Source organism: Rana temporaria, chromosome 1 (assembly GCF_905171775.1).
Source record: "Rana temporaria chromosome 1, aRanTem1.1, whole genome shotgun sequence".
NCBI classification, from domain to species: Eukaryota; Metazoa; Chordata; class Amphibia; order Anura; family Ranidae; genus Rana; species Rana temporaria.
Window position 1 is genome coordinate 353,612,371 of NC_053489.1, and position 23,196 is coordinate 353,635,566.

General features: G+C 42.0%; 1 protein-coding gene across 1 annotated transcript in view; it reads left to right on the top strand.

Annotated features, from left to right (window-relative positions):
* The window catches only part of NWD1 (NACHT and WD repeat domain containing 1), a 106,833-nt gene that overhangs the window by 13,735 nt on the left and 69,902 nt on the right, over positions 1 to 23,196 (top strand). Inside the window, exons 4-9 of the mRNA XM_040321131.1 lie at positions 4,606 to 4,960; positions 8,872 to 9,227; positions 10,315 to 10,641; positions 10,720 to 11,318; positions 18,069 to 18,272; positions 21,972 to 22,131. Of these exons, the coding sequence (XP_040177065.1) occupies positions 4,606 to 4,960; positions 8,872 to 9,227; positions 10,315 to 10,641; positions 10,720 to 11,318; positions 18,069 to 18,272; positions 21,972 to 22,131 (2,001 nt within the window). The remainder of the gene's footprint in view (positions 1 to 4,605; positions 4,961 to 8,871; positions 9,228 to 10,314; positions 10,642 to 10,719; positions 11,319 to 18,068; positions 18,273 to 21,971; positions 22,132 to 23,196) is intronic.

Here is a 23,196-nt window from a genome sequence, read left to right on the forward strand (position 1 = left end):
GCCCTTCACTGCCACCTGTCAGTGCCCTTCACTGCCACCTATCAGTGCCGGATATCACTGCAGCCTCATCAGTGCCTCCTCATCAGTGCCTCCTCAAAGCTACGCGTAAGCATCTTACGATGTGAAACATGTCAGCCATCCTTTTTCTTTTGTCCACTTCTTCTTTTTGACTGCATTGTTTTTGGATGTTTTCTGTTTTTTGAACTTCACTTGCTAAATAAAGACATTGTTTCAAGGAGTGCGGCGGTCCAGGACCTTTTCTATCTAATGCACCTGTGCATAGCCAGCACCCTTTTGGTTCAGTGGGACGGAAGCAAAGCCAAGGGATCAGCAGTTTACAGAGCGGTATATTTTCTCACTGCCTCCTCATTGTGCGATTAGCATTTATGCACTTTGTCACTTTGTGATATCAGTTAGTTTTATACTTTATGGGCTAGATTCAGATAGCCCGGCGTAATTTTCTGCGGGCATATCGTATCTCAGATACGTTACGCCGCCGTAACTCAGGGCGCAAGTTCCGTATTCATTAAGAACTTGCGCCCTAAGTTACGGCGGCGTAGCGTATGTGGTCCGGCGTAAGCCCGCCTAATTCAAATGTGGATGATGTGGGCGTGTTTTATTTAAATTAATTGTGACCCCACATATTTGACGTTTTTTATGACGGCGCATGCACCGTTCGTGAAAGAATCCCAGTGTGCATGCTTGAAATTACGCCGCAAATCGTTAATGCTTTAGACGTGAACGTAACTTATGTACAGCCCTATTCGCGAACGACTTACGCAAACGACGTAAAATTTTCGAAATTCGACGCGGGAACGACGTCCATACTTAACATAGGATACGCCTCATATAGCAGGGGTAACTTTACGCCGGAAAAAGGAATCTACCTAATTAGCATATTCCTTGCGTAAATCGACGGAAGCGCCACCTAGCGGCCAGCGTAAATATGCATCTAAGATACGACGGCGTAAGAGACTTACGCCAGTCGGATCTTAGCCTAATTTCGGCGTATCTTGCTTTCTGAATACAGAAAGAAGATACGCCGGCGCAGCTTTGAATTTACGCGGCGTATCAATAGATACGCCAATGTAAATTCTTTCTGAATCTAGCCCAATGTTTTTACTCATAGTAGGAATTATTTACTAGGAACAGCGCAGCACCACCCCCCCTATTTAATATTGTTAATGGTAGCACAGGAAAAATCATACACTCTATACTTTTTTTAAGCCTTTAACCACTTCCTGACCACGCTATAGCTGAATGATGGCTACAGTGTGGTCCTCCAGTTCTTAGAGCGCATCTATTGACCTCCTCCTAGAACTGCGCTACCCTGCTGCGGTGTGCAACCGGTGCACTCTGTGTTTGCCAGTGCTGCCTATGGGTACCCATCATTGCTGCCTATTGTTGCCCATCAGTGCCCGTCAGTGCAACCTATCAGTGCCCTTTGGTGCTGTCTATTAGTGCCTATCAGTGCAGCCTCATCAGTGCACATCAGTGAAGGAGAGAAATTACCTGTTTCAAAGTTTTAGAACAGAAACTAAGAAAAACACTTTTTTTTCTCCAAATTTTTGGTCTTTTTTCATTTGTTTAGCAAACAATAAAAAAAAACAGTAATGAATTAATAGCTCTATTTGTGTGGGGGGAACAAAATTATATTTGGGTACAGTGCTGCATGATGGCCCAGTTCTCATTTAAAATGCAACAGTGATGAAAGCTGGAAATTGGCCTGGCAGGGAGAGGGTGAAAGTGGCCAGTAGGCAAGTGGTTAAAGTGTATTTCCACTTTTACAGACAAATTGGGTTGACACCTACTAGTTACATATTTCCATTCTCATAGCATAAAAAAAAAAAAAAAGTTTTCCACTGTTATGCAGAGGGTCACCAATCTTGGTGTGATCAAATTCTTGTAAGTGCAGAGGAAGGATTTGGGTCTTATAGACCCCAGATCTCTCCATAAAGAGTACCTGTCACATGCCCATTGCTGTAACGAGGGATGTTCACATTCCTTGTGACAACAATAAAAGTGATACTTTTTTTTTAAAGCGACGGTGTAAAAATAATGAAAAAACATTTTTTTTTAAGTGCCCCCATCCCCTTGGCTTGCGCGCCAAGGTGAACGCATGCATTGGTCCCACACACACAAACAGCGATCTTCCCACACATGTGAGGTATCCCTGCAAACTCAGATCATGGGCAGTAATTCTAGCACCAGACCTCCTGTGTAAATCTAAAGCGGTAACCTGTAACGGCTTTTAAATTGTCGCCTATAGATAGCAAAATGTATGCAGTTTGTCGCAGTGGCACAGGCGTGCACAATTTTTGAGTGCGACAAGTTTGGTATACATTTTCTTTTATATTTTACCAACAATTTGGTTATGTATTATTTTTTTTGCATTAAAATGTTTAAAAAGTGTATTAAAAAAAATAATATTGCGTTTGAAAAACTTCTACGCAAGTACCGTGTGACATAAAAAATTGCAAAACCCATCAATTTATTCTCTAGGGCCCCTGCTTTAAATTTTTTGTATAATGTTTGGGGGGTTTTCTAGCAGAACAATACCGATTGTTACAAAATGTGCCATAAAATACTTCAAAGGGTTAATTCCACAGGGGACCCCCAAAACACAACTCTTCATGCTGGCTGTAGCTCCACCCCCTTTTGAAGTGGACATTATGGAATTATGGGTGTTAGTGTGGGGAAGGTACAGCCCAACACAGCCCCTTCTCAAAGCAAAGTGATCTGTCACTATGAACGAACAAGCAGTGCTGATAGTAAAAGTAATACTACAAATAGTAAAACAAATAAAACACTCAGAGCTATGGCTCTATATACTGTATACTGTATCTGCCTGAGCCCTGTATGAAGTAAAAGTAGCTAGATATATTACATAGAGTGACATCTCTGAATGATCTTCTACCACTATAAATGAAGAGACAGCACTGATCGTTCATACATAATAATGACAGATCACCTTGGATCATATACACTTTGGGGAGTTAAAGCGGAGCTCCACCCCCTAAAGTGGAACTCCCCCTGATCGGAACCCTCCCCACCTCCGGTGTCACATTTGACACCTTTCAGGGGGAGGGGGGTGCAGATACCTGTCTAAAGACAGGTATTTGCACCCACTTCCGGCCACACAGTCTCGGGCATACTGCGGGCATGACGTCACCTCCCGTTGTGTTCTGGGAACACTCGGCTCCCAGTACACAGCGGGAGCCAATTTCAAATTGTTTAGAGTAGCCTTCAGTCTGCCTGCTCCAAATAAACACCTAATAGGGTAAAAATACAAATATTTAAAATATATATAAGTATGGTGTGTGAATGAAAAGAATTATTGAAACAAATTAAACGTAAACGGGCGGGGCCCCCTATTAAGCGGGACCCATGGGCTTCAGCCCAGTCAAGCCCAATGGTAAGTCCGGCCTAGCCTGTAGGAGAGATCAAATGCTATTGGAAGATAGTAGCCCATCCAGACATTTGGGCCCGGATTCAGAAATGAGATACGACGGCGTATCTCCGGATACACAGTCGTATCTCTGAGTTTGGCCGGTCGTAACTATGCGACAGATTCATAGACTCAGTTACGCATAGATTTCCCTAAGATCCGACCGGCGTAAGTGTCTTACACCGTCGTATCTTAGGCTGCATATTTACGCTGGCTGCTAGGTGGCGCTTCCGTATATTTACGAGATGAATATGCTAATTAGGTAGATACACCGATTCAGAAACGTACGTCCGCCCGGCGCATTTTTTTACGTTGTTTACATTAGGCTTTTTCCGACGTAAAGTTACCCCTGCTATATGAGGGGTATCCTATGTTAACTATGGACGTCGTTCCAGCGTCGAGTTTTGAAAATGTTACGTTGTTTGCGTAAGTCGTTCGCGAATAGGGCTGTACGTAAGTTACGTTCACGTCTAAAGCATTGACGATTTGCGTCGTAATTTCGAGCAATTTCGAGTTCGTAAAAAACGTCAAATACGCGGGGTCACATCTAATTTAAATAAAACACGCCCACATCATCCACATTTGAATTAGGCAGGCTTACGCCGACACACATACATTACGCCGCCGTAACTAAGGGCGCAAGTTCTTACTTGCGCCCTAATTTACCGCGGCGTAACGTATCTGAGATACGTTACGCCACCCGAAAAGATACACCATTGTATCTGAATCCGGCCCAAAGAGTTTACTGAGATGTCTGCTGTGCAGAGGCATTTTTACTGCTGTTTTGAGGATATTCTGTACCCTCAAGATTCCCTCCCAAAGACAATGGAGCCAATAAAATTGCAAAAGAAGATTAAAAGGTATTAAAAGATATTGAAGTCTGTCTGGAAGTTCTGAAATCTGTCTGTCCATCTGAGGATGGTGAGTGTCTTGGTGTAGCTACAGGACTGGTCACCATTAGGAAGGCTAGGAGGGCCCATTAAATATCTAGCTGCTTCTGAAGGAATCATTGTACAAGGAAAACTTATACACATATAATAATTTCAGTCCCAGCACTGCACACGGAAGAAAATCTATTCATGTATAATTTCTTTATTAATGTTTTTGAATGTCTATTGATCCATATTATATATTTGCCTAAATCTTCATGTCCACAGGGTTTGGTTGGTGATCGATATGGTTATAGACCCATGCCTCGAGTTATTGGTGAGGAAGAATTTAATATTTTGCATAAAAAAGTACTCAAGGATGAAGTTCAAGCTCAGTTGCTGACCCACTGGTATTGGAAAGACACCAATTCTGTTCCTCCTATTTATATTTTTCAACCAATCACAGTTCACTTTCCTCATTTCTCTGACACAAATCCATGCCATGCAGAGCTTCAGGCAAAAGAAATCAAGGAGTGGAAAGAAACTGAAAAACGACTATCTGAGGCAATACGCTCAGCAGCAGAAAATGCTCAGAAAGAAGGACTGATTACATTAGAACAAAAACACAAGTATTTCAGATCAGGTTTGTAATTATAAAAGTCTAGAGGGTTTTGGGGTGGCTACTGTTACTTTGGGTTAAAAGGTAGATTTTTTGTTGTGCATCGAGTTGAAAGGGCAGGGTCTTTAGTCGTATTTTCATTGCGGAGTCCCTCTTGAAAATATTTAGCTTGCTTCCTGTTCTGGCATTACAGATTAACTTACTGTGAACTGCATTTTTTGTCCTATCTGAAGTGCATTCTTTTTATATTCTTTGAAGAATCTACTATGGGCTATTGAGAGTGTCACTGGTAACCTGGAGGATTATCTTAACTTATTGAAAACACACTGCAGCAGGGGCATTGCTATGTGGCAAAAAGACCAGGGGCTTTAGCCCGAAGCTGGCACCAGGGGGGGGCGCACGGTGGAGTGGCGTGTTTTTTTTTTGGCTGGGTGGTGGGGTTGCGTGAACTACCTGACACATATACACTGACCTACTTGACATACACTGACCTACCTGGCCTACATACACTGACCTACATACACTGACCTACCTGACCTACATAGACTGAGCTACATACACTGACCTACCTGACCTACATACACTGACCTTACACTGACATATATACACTGACATACCTGACATGCATACACTGACCTTACATTGACATACATACACTGACATACACACACACATATGAGTGTCATTATTACACACACAGGCTGAGATTTATTGAGATAAATACAATATTTTTTATTTTTTTGCAATGAAATTGTGTATACTCTATTCTCCTCTTTCTCCTGTGATGTCCAAAACAAGACAAACAAAAGATCTAATCTGACTGGGCACCATTAATCTCTGTCAGAGCTCGGGGGGGGGGGGGGGGTTGGGGTTTCAGTGCTTTCTGTTTCCACCACAATTATAAGGATCAAGCAATGTTGTAAGTCGATTTGCTTCAAATTTGTAAAATTGCATTCACAAATAACAATGACAGTTAAATATTCATGAGTGCTGGTGAGCATAGGCTTGAACTCACAAATACCTTAACATGTAACTTTACACTGACATACACACACACACACTGACATACAGACACACACTGACATGTACACACACTGACATATACACACACTGACATACATACACACACACACTGACATACACACACACACTGACATACACACACACTGACATACACACACACTGACATACACACATACACTGATATAGACACACTGACATACACACACACTGACATATACACACACACTGACATACACACACTGACATACACACACACTGACATACACACACTGACATATACACACACTGACATACACACATACACTGATATACACACACTGACATACACACACACTGACATATACACACACACTGACATACACACACTGACATACACACACTGACATACACACACATACACTGATATACACACACTGACATACACACACACACACACTGACATACACCAACTGACATACACTGACCTACCTGACCAGAAGACAGACTTTATGGGGGTTATTTACGAAAGGCAAATTCACTTAGCACTACAAGTGCACTTGAAAGTGCAGTCACTGTAGATCTGAGGGGGAAATGCAAGGAAAAAACAAAAACAGCATTTTAGTTTGTACATGATTGGATGATAAAATCAGCAGAGCTTCCCTCCATTTCATATCTTCCCCTCAGAGCTACAGTGACTGCACTTCCAAGTCCACTTGCAGTGCACTTGTAGTGCAAAGTGGGTTTGCCTATGTGTCCTGCAGCTCAGCTCAGCATCAGCCGCGGTGTTCTGTGTGCGGCGCACCCATCTTTCATCACAGGCTTCACAGCAGGCACTCTGGGCTTACAATGCAATGGTTGTTGCCTGACTCCCGGGCTTTTCGCCGACCCATTCGGGGGTCCAGCCCCGCCCAGCCCCCCCTCTCCCTACGCCCCTGCACTGCAGGTTGATGAAACTTGAAGTTCAGCTAACAGAAATCTTGTTAGGAAAGTTGTTAGGAACAGAAAACAGACTTTTGAGGTACCCAAGGCTTACAACCATATATTTGTGCAAAAAGTACACATTTGTATTAATATATTTTAAAAGCATCATACAAATTATACAGTCATTGAGATGCCTACTACAGGTATCCTATCTGTTCCATATGCAGTAATGCTTCATATACCAGTGGCAAATAATTATATAATTTCATCTAATTAAGAGCCTATAGGCATTTTCCCGGGCTGATAGTACAGTAGCCAAAACAATTGCTTATCCTTCTACATATTTCATTGATCTACTTTGCTTCCTCAGTAGAATGACATGAATTGCACTGAAAGTGCACTTGGATGTATAGTCGCTGTAGATCTGAGGGGAACATGCAAGGAAAATAAAAAACAGCATTTTAGCTTGCACATGATTGGATAATAAATACAGCAGAGCTTGCCCTCATTTCACGCACTTGTAGTTTGCACTTGTAGTGCAAAGTGGATTTGCCTTTGGTAAATAACCCCCATAGTATTATAGGCCCAGATTCACAAAAGAGATACGATGGAGTATCTCAGATACTCCGTCGTATCTCTCAGAGTATCTATGCGACTGATTCATAGAATCAGTTACGCATAGATATCCCTTAGATCCGACAGGTGTAATTATTTTACACTGTCGGATCTTAGGATGCAATACCGCGGCCGCCGCTGGGGGAAGTTTGCGTCGTAAACCAGCGTCGGGTATGCAAATTAGGAGTTACGGCGATCCACGACGGTTTTTCGCATTCGCTACTTCGCTGCTAGTCTAGTTTCCCTTCGCAAAGTTAGATGTCGTTTTTGGTGCCCTAACTTTACACAGCACACGTATGTGCTGTATAAAGTATGGCTGTCGTTCCCGCGGCGAAATTTGAAAATTTTTCCTTCTTGCGTAAGACGTCCGGGAATACGGAAGTACGCTACGCACGTCGCCATTCGAAAAAATGACGTCACTTCGCGCAAAGCACGGCGGGAATTTCGAAACGGAGCATGCGCAGTAGGTCCGGCGCGGGAGCGCACCTAATTTAAATGGCACACGCCCCTTTGAATTACGCGGGCTTACGCCGGAAGGCCGCCGGCGTAGGTTTTCATTGCAAGTGCTTTGTGAATCAGGCACTTGCGATGAAAACTTGCGGCGGTGTAACGTATCTACGATACGTTACGCCGCCGCACTTCTACGTGAATCTGGCCCATAGTTCTTATGTCTGTGTAATGTTTCAGAGGCTTCTTACTTTATTCTGGGGCTGATTGGTAGTAACTCCAAGGCTTCTATAAGTCTTTTTGAGGCAACGTAGCTTGTGCTTTGAATGCCCAATGTATATATTAGGCTCCAAGGTTTTTTATATTGTTGGCTTAAACCAAGAAGTCAATTGACCTTGGAGCTGGCCACAACAGTCCATAAAAGACCTGAAAGGTATGTGGGAGGCAAAATGGGTTTCTGAATTATACAACTAATTTGCAATAGCAGAAAAACAGCCTGTATAAAATAAATACATGTTTATCGATTTACCTGCTAAAGAATTCTTAATTATTATTAGGCATCCAATTTGCACAATATTGCTATGTGGCACCACGAATCAGGTGAGACACCTATAGTATTTTCTGTTTGAGCCATGCAGCTTTCTGGGTCACCTCTTTCTCCATATTCACTACACAACCAAATAGTATAGAAAGTGGCAATGTGATCTCTGGGACACTACAGAATTGGTGTGGAGATCCCAAGAGCAGCTGAACAATCGTTTCCCATGTAGACAGTAAATATATAAAGTACTGTGAAAAAGTTTTAGGCAGATGTGAAGAAATGCCGTAAAGTAAGAATGGTTTCACAAATATACAGTTTCAGTGTCAATGTAGCTGTTTTCTTGATGCTTAGCTTTATTATAATAGCATAATATGTATATAATAACCCATTTTTTATCGATTTTTTCCAGTGACAGAGTGTGAGATTGATTGTGGACTATTTGCCTCTAACACAGATGTGGAAGGCTCTACTATTTTCTTCAGAGAAATTAAAGACATTGACCTCTGTAAAGAGAATGCTTCACAATTTTTAGATGTCAAGGAAGATGGGAGTCCTGACTCAGAAGCTCAAGGTCTTTTAGAAAATTTCAAATCCTGCATTGTCGAGAAACATTCAAACAAAGTAAAAACATTCACAGTGGAGCTAAGCAAACAGACATTAAAGACCACTTACCTTAGGAAGCTTTGTGATCAGGTCATTGCTCTTGTAAATCACCAGATACTTAGATGTCTTTCTGCAAGAGAAAAGGAGATATCAGAATCACAGGTAAACAAGACTACAAAATCCAAAATAAGTTTATGTGATCTTGTACATGTAATCTTTTACTGCTCTGAGAACGTTTTTCATCTGATTGCATTCTAAGTATAAGTAATGCATTCTGTATTTATAATATACTGTATCTTAAACACAATTTTTCTTTAGATTTGAACAGAGTAGAAAATCCCTGTCATGGTTATTTGCTGTCAGTGTCCCGTGAGGTATATTAGCCTTCACTTTTTGTCTCCAAACACAATAGAAAGCAAAAGGTCATCTCCCCAAAGTAAGGGAGATATTAAACATATGTCACTGGAACAAGTGTCCCCATTGGAAGATCTGTTTTCCTTTTTCCGGTGACAAGTCAACATTTTGGATTTCACCTCACTTTAAGTTCTAGTAACAAAGGTCACATAAGCAAAAAGAGAGGGTGGATCATCTTTAAGTGGATGCAAACATCACTAAAAAAATGACAGGGGTTTCTAACTCTTTCCTACTACCTCCCAGGGGGTGCACATGAGTGCTTCTAATATGTGAAACGTCATACCACATGACGTCAGTTTATGTGCCTGTTCAAAACAGTCCAAGCTTTCGTGGCATTTAAAGCCAAAATCTGCGCAGATATACAAGATAAACATTAAAATAGCTCTGCAATAATAAATGCATTATTAAATGTATTTTTTTAATGCAAGGAGTGTAAGGGTCTGAATTTTACCTGGTATCAGCCTTTTGCAGTGCCTGTACAACAGGGCTAGAGTGTGAGAAGAGGAAGAAGCAATACAAAGAGACAATCAGTCTATGTGCTGACAAGGAACGTTATAGGAGGAGAAAGCAGAGGGGGAGAGAGCTGAAGCTTGTAACTCACTGTGCTGCTTCTCCTTTCACTGTCCAGTCACAGGGTGGAGCAGGTTCAGGATGAACTGGGCTTGGAGGAAGCTGATTGCAAAATGAAACCAAAAAACATAATTAGTTAATGTACCAGTAATTTTGTTCTACATCCAGTTATTACTATAAATCTTCACAAATTATTAAGTATCTAGATTCTTATTCATCCATTTAAAAAAGTAGAAAACTAATCATTGCTGATACATTCTTGCAGAAACAATATCCTTGGTTAGGAGGGCTACTGCAGGAGGTAACACATCATCTGCATTTGTCACGTACAAAGTCAGAAGTATTTTGTGGACGTCAGGATTTGCTCAACACCATTTTGAGTCGACTCAGGAATAATACAACCCTTGTGCAGTTCCCTCTCATCATCTATGGAGCTTCTGGGTTAGGAAAAACTGCTCTTATGTGCAAGGCTTTTGAACTGATGAGACAATCTGCAACAACTGATGGAAATCATGTGTTAGTCTTAAGGCTTCTTGGAACTTCACCTCAAAGCTCTGAAATCCATGATGTTCTCAAAAGTATTTGCTATCAGGTAGGTTTGCTGTGACTTGTGCTTACTCTCAGACACCGTTAAAATGCTGTGTTCTTATGACTGTCATTTTCTACTTAGGTATGCTTAGCATTGGATCTGCCCCTCCCCACTGCACAGGTCACTAACATTTACAATGAAACAGTGAGATTTTTTCACCAGATCCTCACACAAGTATCCAATCAAAGGTCAGAAACGTTGGTGCTTTTTCTTGACTCACTTGACCAGCTTTCCTCTTCAGAAGGAGCCCATCATCTCCACTGGCTACCAAAGGAATGCCCAGCCAATGTGCACATTGTCTTGTCCACATTACCTCACGAAGGAGGCATTCTGAACACCCTACAAGAGAAAATTACAGATGCAACTTCTTACTTGGCGGTGCAACAACTCTCTGCTGAACAAGGGGACCAGGTGATTAAAATGCTCATGTCTTCAGTTGGACGGAAGTTGACTCCTGCCCAACTTGATATTGTACTTAACAGCTTCAGCAAATGTGGGCAGCCACTGCTTCTTAAACTGGCATTCGATGAAGCCAAGAGATGGTCATCTTACACACCACCCTCAGAAATCCATATTGCTATAAGTACAAAAGAAGCTGTGTATCAGTTGTATAAAAGGATGGAAGATGTTCATGGCAAATTACTGGTATCTCATGCCCTGGGTTACATTGCAGCATGCAGGTGGGTAAATACATTTATCTGCAGTACATTGTAAGAATGTCTAATCGGCTTTACTAAACCTCTTTACTCAAGAAGAACCCTTCAATATAATCAGGATTCAGGAAACCCCTGCTAAGATTAGTTCATAGGGAGTCAATGGAAAATGCTTGGTGGTTAGTGGGAAGAATGCCCTCTTACTGTGGTGATCAGAATGCCACACTTACAGTCAATTAGAAAGACAATTGGTGTCATTCTATTGGCTCTGCCCTGTGGCCATGTACCTAAAATTATGCAGGCACCATCAGATGGAAAGTCAATTACCCACAGCTAAACAAACCCCTGGCAACCTTTGGAGGAACCCTAGGGTTCAATGGAACCCTGGTTTAAAATGGCTGGTCTATATTGTTATATGTATAGTTTAGATTACATTTGTGAAAATATTGTTTAAGTGGTTGCAGAACATTTACATGTTTAGGAAGGTCACATTATCCTTGCAGATTCCATAGATCCATTCTTACAGACATATTCTAACTGTGTATGCTAAAAATGTGCTTAAATTGTGCAATACAAGAATTTGGTTTATTTCTTGTTCAACTTAAGTACTAAACAAGGTTCAATATAGGGCAGACAGCAGATTTGTCATGAAAAACAAGTCTGAGGCCCCATACACACCATAGAATCTATCCGCAGATAAATCCCATCAAATGGGTTTCAGCGGATAGATTCTATGGTGTGTACACTCCGGCGGATATTTATCCTCGGATAAATCTCCCCTGGGATGGATTTCCAGCAGATGAATATTTGCTGACATGCTCAACAAATCCATCTGCTGAAGTCCATCCCAAAGGATGGATCCGCTCGTCTGTACAGACTCACCGGATCCATCCGTCCAAAGGGATTCCCCGCACGCGTCGTAATGATTTGACGCATGCGTGGAATTCCTTATATGACAGCGTCGCGCCCGTCGCTGCGTCATAATCGCGGCGACGGCGCGACACGTCATCGCCAGAGGATTTCGGCGCGGATTTCAATGCGATGGTGTGTACACGCCATCGCATAGAAATCTGCTGAAATCCTCGAGAGGATTTATCCGCGGATATGGTCCGCTGGACCGTATCTGCGGATAAATCCTCTCGTGTGTATGGGGCCTGAGAAGTAACACAATATTGAATGATAGTTAGTACTTGGGCATCGATGCCTGGCCACCAGCATTGTTTGCATAGTCTTGGCTTTTTCCCTAAATCCCTTTGTGACGGTTATATGTGTGAAAATTGAGTAAACACACGTGGATGCTTAAACTTTGTCTATATTGCAGAAATTGACTGATCACAAACATAATTATGGGAGGACATATGTTGCAGGTCATACACTTTTTTAGGCAGCAAAGGGCACTGTTTATCCACAAGACACTTTCCAATAACAATGTTATAGCAATAGCACTATATTTTCTGCAGGTCATACACTTCTCCAGGCAGAAGAGTGTACTGTTCCAAATAGTAATATATCAGCTATTCACATACCAGAGTTACATTTCCCTAGGAGGCAGCTATAGCTAGCTCACACAAAGCTCCCTAAAAGTCCAAGCAGTTATCCAGCTGCCAGCGAGGGACTCTTCCAGGAAGCTGACAAAGGAGACACCCTGTAAGGGAAACCTATTCTTCGCCTCCTCAAGCACCTCTCCCTATCCCACTCCCACACTGTGGGCACACAAATGATGCTGGATCCTACTATTTAGAGAATCCTTCGTCAAAATGGTTGCTCACGTTTTGCAGGACTTTGGTATCAAAATAGGATTGCTCCCCAAGGTGGCTGCCTGGAGCTCATAGCAATAGATAAGTTCCCAATGACCATAAGTTCTCAATGGTCTCCTGCCAGCCTGAAGAAAATGACACAGTACTATCTTCAGATTGGAATATATACTGCAGCCTTAAGCCTATTCCCCCCAATAGTTTTTTTTTTTGTTCAACCCAGCATGGCTGAATGGAAAAAAAACGACAGCTTCGGAGGAGCTACTGTGCTAACCATGCGATGTTAGTACAGCGATCTCCCCTACTGTGCTATTGTGTTCTTAAAAAGGCTGAGAGCACTAATCGGCAGACCCTTTTTGGTCACGTTCCATTGACAGAAGTCAGCTGAACAACCGGCTGCAATACACACAGGCCGTATTTATTAGGCTTTACCTGCTTACTTGCAAGTTGTGTAAGGCAAGATCTGTGGTACTAGTAAGTTATAAAATCCACATAACATACAACCATTTATTAAGGGCAAGACTATGCATGTAGTTGGATCATAGAATAGGGCTTATTTTTTTTCTAAGTTTGGCCATTGGCTTTGCAGATTGTGCCTTAGTTGTTCTTGTTCTGGGCATGTAAGACAAGCTTGTTCTACGTTGTAGTAATTTCTTGGGGAAAAGCTTCTCTTACAGAGAAGGGTAAAGCATCTCAATTTCTGACACACTGGTTTTATACTGGATCTTCTTGCACAGCCTAGTGACATGTTGCTGAGTGGTGAAACTTTGGACGGTGGTAACACAAGGACAACTGGAGCTGTTGTGATAGGACGGTCCACTAATTGTAGATTTAGTGCAGAAAAAAGATTTCTGCCTAGTGTAGTGGTGCATTTCTTTATATTGTATAATTCAACTTGTACACAAATTTACAGTTACTTTAAGAGAACCAAGCACAAGGAATAGAGTCTCCAAGTTAGTTAATTTGTTTTACAGAAAGAGAAGTAGGTGGTTCATTTGCAAATTAAACATTTGTACAAACAGTAGATTCTGTATGAAGCATTATGGAGTAGTCCTTGTTGGCAGAAGCAGTACTAACAGTTACAGTGCGCTTAAGTTTATCATAATATTATTTTTTTCAAATATAAATTTTATAAGAGAAAAGTCAGGGAAAGTACTAAACAGTACAACGACAGCAACAACAGAATAGGTACATAGGTGGTTACAGCGATCAGTGCCTGTTATCCATCCAGAGTGGAAAACACAGAACAGTAACATCAACAACGTTTGTGGTAACTAGTACAACAGTGTTAGACACTGAACCGGATTCATTTAATGAGACAAAACACATTGGCTACTTAATCAAAGATACATTCGGGCTGTTTGATCCCCAACCATTAAAACAGAAAAATCAGAGAGAGAGAAGAAAAAGAAGGCACCGAAGCGCCAAAAGAAATATTGAGAAGAGGAGAGAGGGAGAAAGAAAAAAAGGGGGGGGGGGATATTGACCCGGTAATGATGCATGCATCATCACTGGCGGGGTTAATTAGGCCCATATCAAATATCTGTTCAGGAGCTGAGTAGGGATATGCCTTCATCGGATAGAAAAAATATATATTCCAGAGCCGCCAAGCCATAGAGTGTTTTTCCTGTTTGTGTTGTGCCGTGAGGACTAGGTCCTCCAAGTGTTTGATTTCTTCCACTCGCAACCACATTCCAATAGATGGCGGTGTGTTCTTTTTCCACATGATGGGGATACATGATTTTGCGGCATTCAATAAGTGTTGCATTATTGATTTTTTTTATAGCTCTGCGCCAAAATCGTGGTGGCGTGGAACAGGAGGAAAGCTGGGTCATTCTGGATTGTATGATCAGTAAACTTCTGGGTTATTGCCCTGACTGTCGTCCAAAAGTGTTTCAATAGTGGGCAGGACCAGAAGATATGGAGGATTGTCCCCTTGTCCATCTGACATCTCCAGCATTTGTCTGTGGTGGCTGGGAAATACTGGTGGCGTATAATACCACCTTGTCAAGATCTTGCCATTTGTTTCCTGTACTTTCGTACAAATGGACGATTTTATGGAGAATCTGATAATAGTTTGTTTTTGGTAGTCAGTAAAAGAGCGCTGTAGGTCAGTCTCCCATTTCTGTAGGAACAATATGTCAGGTTGTTTTATTGGGGAGTTGAGTAAGGTATATGATTTGGATAGTACTTGAGGTAAGTCTCCCTCGCTCCTACAGTAATCCTCGAAGGTTGTTAGGGTACGGTTAAAGCGAGCCGGGTCTGCAATTGAGTGCAGGATATGGTGTAGGCGTAATGCTTTCCAGAACGGGAGTTGGAAGTGACCTGTGGTACACGTCAATGATTGGATGGAAGGCCATTAATTACCCTCAAGGAAGTGCGAGGTACGGTCCCTACCTGACGAAAGAAGTGCCCCATTTTCTGATTGCTCAAGTCCAGGGGGGAATGCAGGGTTTCCCAGGAGTAGAGGGGAGATTTTGGTGGATAGAGAGGTTGTATGCACAATTTCTGAACCTATGCGGAGTGTCGTGCGTATTATAGGGTGAGATGTCATAGTAGAAAGGAGTTAGTCATAACACCATACCGCCCCCTTCAACGAAACCATTGTCTGGGCCCTTTCTAATTGCATCCATAATTTGGTTTTGTCATGTCGGTTCCAGTCGATAATTCTTCCTAAGTGCACTGCTAGATAGTAATTCCTTAAGTCTGGAAGGGCTAGTCCTTCTTGGTGTTTCGGCAAAGTAAGGTATCACCTGCGTAGACGCGGCTTTGAGCACGACCAAATACATTTGGTGAAGAGAGAATGCGCCTGCTTAAAATATGAAGTCCTTTGTTCCATTCCTTGAGCAGCACACTTGTCTTGGTTAACAGGGGTGGAAAATTTAGTTCAAAGGTGTGTGTCAGGTCACTCGGGATAAGGGTTCCCAAATATTTGAGGGAGCAGTCTAACCATTTAAATTTGAACTTGGCTTTCAGGACATACAGCCTATTTGGCGCTATAATAATCCCTATTGTTGCGGACTTATCGAAATTAATCTTTAGGTTGGACAAATTTGCCGTATCTATCAATTCCTCTGAGAAGATTTGGTAGGGACACCGTCAGGTTGGTTAAAGAGAACAAGAGGTCATCCGCGTGAGCTGAGATCTTGTATTGGGAATGACCTACAGTCAGTCCCATTATGTCTGGATTCAAGCGTATAGTACACAGAAAAGGTTCCAAGACTAGGGCAAAAAGAAGGGGTGAGAGTGGGCATCCCTGTCTGGTGCCATTTGAAATTGCAAAGGGATCCGAGAGGACACCATTAGCTTTAACCTGAGCCATTGGTGTGGTGTAAATATTGGAGATCCATTGCAGCATTTTACTTCCCAGGAAAATGTGTTTAAGCACGGAGGACATGAATTCCCAAGTGACGCGGTCGAGCGCTTTCTCAGCGTCTGTGCTGAGAAAGATGCACAGCGTTTTGGACACGGAGGCCACATTGACTAGATTGAGTACTTTAGTAGTGTTATCCCTCGCCTCCTGTGAGGGAACAAAGCTTATCATAATATTTATCTACACTTATGACGGTAACCTCCAGGGCAGTAACTTCACAAACCTGTCTAGAAGTACAACAGACATTTTTTAAAGTGTCCCGTTTTCTTATATAGTCCCTTGACTGAGGGTTTTTACATAGGCCACAGCAGGTTCACTTTGTAACTAAATTTTAATATCCTTTGCCAAGTTAAATAATTTCCAAGAGCAATCTTTCTCTAACGCTGACTGAGTTTGTTTTTTCTATTAGTGGGTGTCTTGTGTTTCATGTGTTACCACAACCAGTTCTCTCAAAGCTGCTAAATACTGTACTGTTGTGTCACTGTTATGTACGACGTACCTGATAGTCAGAGCCTAGTTGCAGGAGAAGGCCTCTCTTACAGCCCTGGCTCGCGAGCCACTGGGATGGGAACAGCGGGCTCAGGAGCACAGCGAGGTAGGAGTGCCGCAGTAGTGGCAGTAGTCGGCACTGGATGCTGATCCCTTCTGGAGCGGTGGGACTGGAGACCACTGGAGCGGAGGAAGTGGGTCAGCGACCCTAACAGGTGTTGCAGGTACTGCGGCAGGAAGCTGGTGAAGTAAACTGGATTAGAAGACAGCAGGCAATAGCATAATCAGACATGCCGGGTCACAACGGGTAATCAGGTAGCAGGTACGGAGGGCCGGAGCGTAGTCACAGGTACAGGCAGAGGGGTCTGGCAACGGTTGAGCAATCAGAAGAGCAGGGTCAATAGTATGCCAAGGGTCAGAGGTCGGAGAGATTCGGAAGGTCAGGCAAGCCGGGTCGGTAACGGTAACAGGTAGTCAGGTTCAGATGCAGGGTACTAACACAGAAGCTGCAGATCAGACAGCAATGTGTTGGTGGAGCTAGTGGGCTTTTAAAGGGGATTTGTCGCCAAACCCGAATTAATGTTGCACGTGCCCGCACCGTTGGCGCATGCGCACGCACATCTCACTTGAGTGGCAGCATGCGTGCGCATGCCGGGACCGTGAGGTAAGTCCCTGACAGTCACCATTATGCACTCTTCATTCGTGCAATTTATATCTTTCTGTAACCACATTTAATTTTGTCACAAATTAAATCTTTAATGTAATAAGAGCTGTATCTTAAACCATCTGCTGCTGGTGGAGTATACAAATTACACATGATTTCCGCTCCTAGGCAGTAAATAAGCAATGCACACTTTCTTGTAATAGGTAACTCCTGTTCAGCAGAAAGTATGTACCGGTAATTCTCAAACATATTAATCCAAGCAGCAAAATGTATTGCAGGCTCACTAGGGCATAGAAGAAAACATGCAGGCTGCTGTATGGAGCCCTGTTGCCAATCCTGTTCTATCCTGTATTGTGGGAGGCAGAGTAGTTATTTAGTACTTTATTAACAAGTTCAGGCACCTTTTAGTATATCATAACAGGAACAGCAACTGAAAGTAACGTTTACAGTTTATAGAAAGTATCATGCATAATTTTCAATTTGTATCTCAACTTTAGGACTGGTCTATCAGAAGCTGAACTAAAGGATATTCTTTCTATAGATAATGAGGTTCTCGCCGATATTTATCAGTATTGGGCTCCTCCAAGAAGTGATGTCATACGAATTCCTGCACTGTCGTGGACTCACTTACGGCATGACCTAGAAGGATATTTGGTGGAGAGGCAGGCCGATGGAAGCACAGTACTGGGCCTATACCATAGGTATGAAAATTCAAGAACGTGTGTTGTGCCCATGCAGGCTCCACCAGCAGCTTGGACATATCTTCTTTTCATCCTCCCCATTGCTCTGTTTGGCCACTGGAAGCAATGTACTTCCAGGTGTAGAGTAGCATGTGACTCGTGTGCCTTCTTCTAGTTGAAAGTGATTGGCTGCTCAAGAATGCAGTGCTGTCACAAGGAGATGGGGTGGAATCTTGGGTCCTGTGTAAGCTCAAGTAGTGATACAGAGCTTACACAGACGTAACGCTCATCATTCCAAGCAAAGGAAATATCAGTGTAGGCTGCCGGTGGGACCACTATAATGCCGCGTACACACCATCACTTTATGTGATGAAAAAAAACGTCATTTTTAAAAACGTCACTTTAAATGACCGTGTGTGGGAGAAAACATAGTTTTAAGTCTTGTGAAAAACGACAAAAAAAAATTGAAGCATGCTTCAATTTTATGTGTCGTTTTTTACTTCACAGAAATTGACCGTGTATAGCAAAAAACGATGTTTAAAACAACGTTTTTACACCCGCGCATGCCCAGAAGCTAGTTATGAAGCGAGCTTCAATGGAAAAACGTGGTGAACGTAACCTCGCTTTGCTAGAACATTGTGAGAAAAACGATGGAGTGTAGGCAACTTCGTCTTTGAAAATTGAAGTTTTTAAAACGTCGTTTTTTACTCCACAGAAAATGTTTTTTTTTTTTCATCACATAAAGTGATGGTGTGTATGCGGCATTAGAGTAAACCCATTTTTTGCCCTGCATGATCAAAGCACAGGTTTTCTTTAAACACTTCATTTTATGGCAAATTTTGTGTTGGTTTGGTAAAGTGCACAGTATGTCCAGCCTAAACCTTTTTTTTAATATTGGATGTAGTGGTACAGAATTAGAATGCCTGCTTTCTGGTGCACTGTTAGAGAGATTTCTGCTCACTTCTGGTCACAATGATAATGGTTTCATCTGAAGTGAAGGAAAAATTTAAACTGCAGATTTTAGTAATGAAAGGAAAGGATATAACCCCTGGTTTATTGCTGTCTGTGGCTTAGCTGCAGTTTCTCCTTCACTTCCTCTCTGATGAAACCACTGCAACAATGACAATAATTAGGAGGAAATCTCTCACATGAAACCCCAGATAGCTGTAAAAACTGACAGGGATTCTAATCCTACCCCAATCTAAAGTTTTGACGTAATTTACACATTAGATTTACACATGAATTAAATAAGTATGTGGTGGCACACAGGACTTGTGAATGAATAAATCAGCTGTGTGGATGCTCTGTTTTTAAAATGTGACAGCTGGTGTGGGGAGGGGATTCCCTGCCTGCTGTCACAAAGGAGTATGGGAGGTCAGGGTTGTGCGGGAGCTGCTGATTTAGTGACATGTTACACCCGAAATATGGGTGTAGCATATACAGTATCTCACAAAAGTGAGTACACCCTTTACATTTTTGTAAATATTTTATTATATCTTTTAATGTGACAACACTGAAGAAATTACACTTTGCTACAATGTAAAGAAGTGAGTGTACAGCTTGTGTAAATTTGCTGTCCCCTCAAAATAACTCAAAACACAGCCATTAATGTATAAACTGCTAGCAACAAAGTGAGTACACCCCTAACTGAAAATGTCCAAATTGGGCCCAAAGTTTCAATATTTTGTGTGGCCACCATTATTTTCCAGCACTGCCTTAACCCTCTTGGGCATGGAGTTCATCAGAGCTTCATAGGTTGCCACTGGAGTCCTCTTCCACTCCTCCATGACGACATCACAGAGCTGGTGGATGACAGAGACCTTGCACTCCTCCATATTCCATTTGAGGGTGCCCCACAGTAGTGATGGGCTATATGTTCAAGTCGAACATGAGTTAGACTCAAAAATTGCATGTTCGCCCATTCGCCGAACAGCGAACAATTTGGGGTGTTTGCGGTAAATCCGAAAAGCCGCGGAACACCCTTTAAAAGTCTATGGGAGAAATCAAAAGTGCTAATTTTAAAGGTTAATATTCAAGTTATTGTCATAAAAAGTGGCATCGCTCAAATGTCTATTTCCCAAAGACAACCTCTGGATATAATGCTGAGCACATTCACTCAACATCTTTGGTCGACCATGGTGAGGCCTGTTCTGAGTGGAACCTGTCCTTTTAAACCGCTGTATGGTCTTGGCCACCATGCTGCAGCGCAGTTTCAGGGTCTTGGCAATCTTCTTATAGCCTAGGCAATCTTTAGATAGAGCAGCAATTATTTTTTTCAGATCCTCAGAGAGTTCTCTGCCATGAGGTGGCATGCTGAACTTCCAGTGACTAGTATGAGCGAGTCAGTGCGATAACATCAAATATAGCACACCTGCTCCCCATTCACACCTGAGACCTTGTAACACTAACAAATCAAATGACACCGGGGAGGGAACATTTTCACTGAGAGGTTGAACATTCATTTTTCACCCTATAAGAACTATGGCCCAGATTCACAAAAGAGATACGACAGGGTATCTCCTGATACGCCGTCGTATCTCTGTTTTAGGGTCTTCCTAACTATGCGACCGATTCATAGAATCAGTTACGCATAGTTAGCCCTAAGATCCGACAGGTGTAATTGAATTGTCGGATCTTAGGATGCAATACCTGGGGGGAGTTCGCGTCGTAAGCCAGCGTCGGGTATGCAAATTAGTAGTTACGGCGATCCACGACGGTTTTTCGCGTTCGCTACGTCGCTGCCAGTCTAGTTTCCCGTCGCAAAGTTAGTCGTCGTTTTAGCTGCCCTAACTTTACACAGCACACGTATGTGCTGTATAAAGTATGGCCGCCGTTCCCGCGTCGAAATTTAAAACATTTTTGTTCTTGCGTAAGACGTCCGGGAATACGAAAGCACGCTACGCACGTCGCCGTTCGAAAAAATGACGTCACTTCGCGCAAAGCAAGGCGGGAATTTCAAAACGGAGCATGCGCAGTAGGTCCGGCGCGGGAGCACGCCTAATTTAAATGGCACACACCCCTTTGAATTACGCGGGCTTACGACGGAGGCCGCAAGCGTAAGTTTTTATGCAAGTGCTTGGTGAATCAGGCACTTGCGATGAAAACTTGCGGCAATGTAACGTATCTACGATACGTTACGCTGCCGCAGTTCTATGTGAATCTGAGCCTATATAACTGCAAGTTCATTCACACTTGTTTGGATCCTTTCACGTTTTTCCTCATCTCAGTTTAATGGACATTTTTGTTTGCAGGTGCCAAACACTGGCTCTTAATATAATATTGTACTGTCATTTATTGTTTGCATATTTGCACCAACCATTTAGCGGTGCACTTCATCCCACATTCTCTTACACAATTTGTCTAATTGTAGTCAGCAGCATATGTAGCGTATTGGGTGGTGCAGTCATTTTTTGATTTTTGAATTATTATTGTGTGTTGTGTTATTTTGAGGGGTCAGCAAATGTACACTGTTATACAAGCTGTACACTCACTAATTTACATTGTAACAAAGTGTAATTTCTTCAGTGTTGTCATATGAAAAGATATAATAAAATATTTACAAAAATGTGAGGGGTGTACTCACTTTTGTGAGATACTGTATGTTACTAAAGGTGAACTTATCCTTTAAAACCTTCCCTTTCTTCTGTTTTAAATGTCCAGTTATGTACCTGGAACAGTACATCTAATTTATTTGTTCACTGAACGTTTTTGTGGCTACAGGCAGTTCATTGAAGTAGCACAGGAACACTACTTGAGTGATTCAGAAAAGAAGAAAAGACATCATACCCTGGCAGAATATTTTTTGGGAACATGGAGTATGGGGGCTCTTCGGTGGATAAATCTTCCACTCCTCAAGCAATCCCTATCTGCTGACCGAAAGGTACTTAAACTTTAGCTGTTCCAAAATGTAGCTCATTGTCATTTTACAAATGTAATACTGAGAACCAGTTATGTGGGTTTTGAAATGTAGCTAACAAATATTTAGCTCTTGAAAAATGATTGTTTTAAATAACATCATTGGTAACATCCATCAGTCTATAAATAAAATTTGAAAAACAGCCTAATCTACCTAGTCTGTAACCTAATCCAACCTAGACTCCCACTCATACCACCACCACCACCACACAGGTGCTTACTTATCCCATGGTTACATCTTCTGGCCCAAAATACTCTCTAGTGTTGCTCATGCCTGCACAATAACTCCCTGAAGGCTTGAATGGGGATGTATGTCTACTATCTCTACTGGAGGAGTATGAACCCATTCAAATGTATGGTTAGTTACTGCGCAGAAGTGAGCAGTGCAACAACAAGAACAAAAAGTTTGCATTAAGGTTGTAAACATTGGAGGAGGCCAACATCTTCAGGAAGAGGTAATTAGGTACCTGGCTAGAAGGTTACGGCTTGAAACTGGCTACAGAGGGTGGGTTGGATTTTTATTTATTTTTTTAAAGTGAATGACATACATAAAGCCAACACAGCCAGAGTGAGGGTGATGATTCACTACTCTGATTAATTCACTTGCGTGTGTTAACTTTATCTTGAGCTAAAAAGCCAAAGTAGTAAGCTAATTAGAAAGTAAGTAATGTGAAACACATGAAAAGTGGGGTACTGATGGCTAGATACAACAATACAGAATTAACAGGAAATATTCCATGTTTACTTGACTGAATTAAAAAGAAAAATTATTTTTAAACATTTTATTTTTAGATCTAGCAATTATAAATAATGAAAGAAAATATATTTACATAGTTAGTCCAGTTGAAAAAAAATCCATCTAGTTCAACAAATATGTACAAAAATCTTTAAACATTCAGATTAGATTAGAAAATTGTGGGCCAGATTCACAGCAGTAATACGCCGGCGTATCTACTGATACGCCGGCGTTTTTTCAAATTTGCCGCGTCGTATCTTGATTTGGGATCCTCAAACCAAGATACGACGGCTT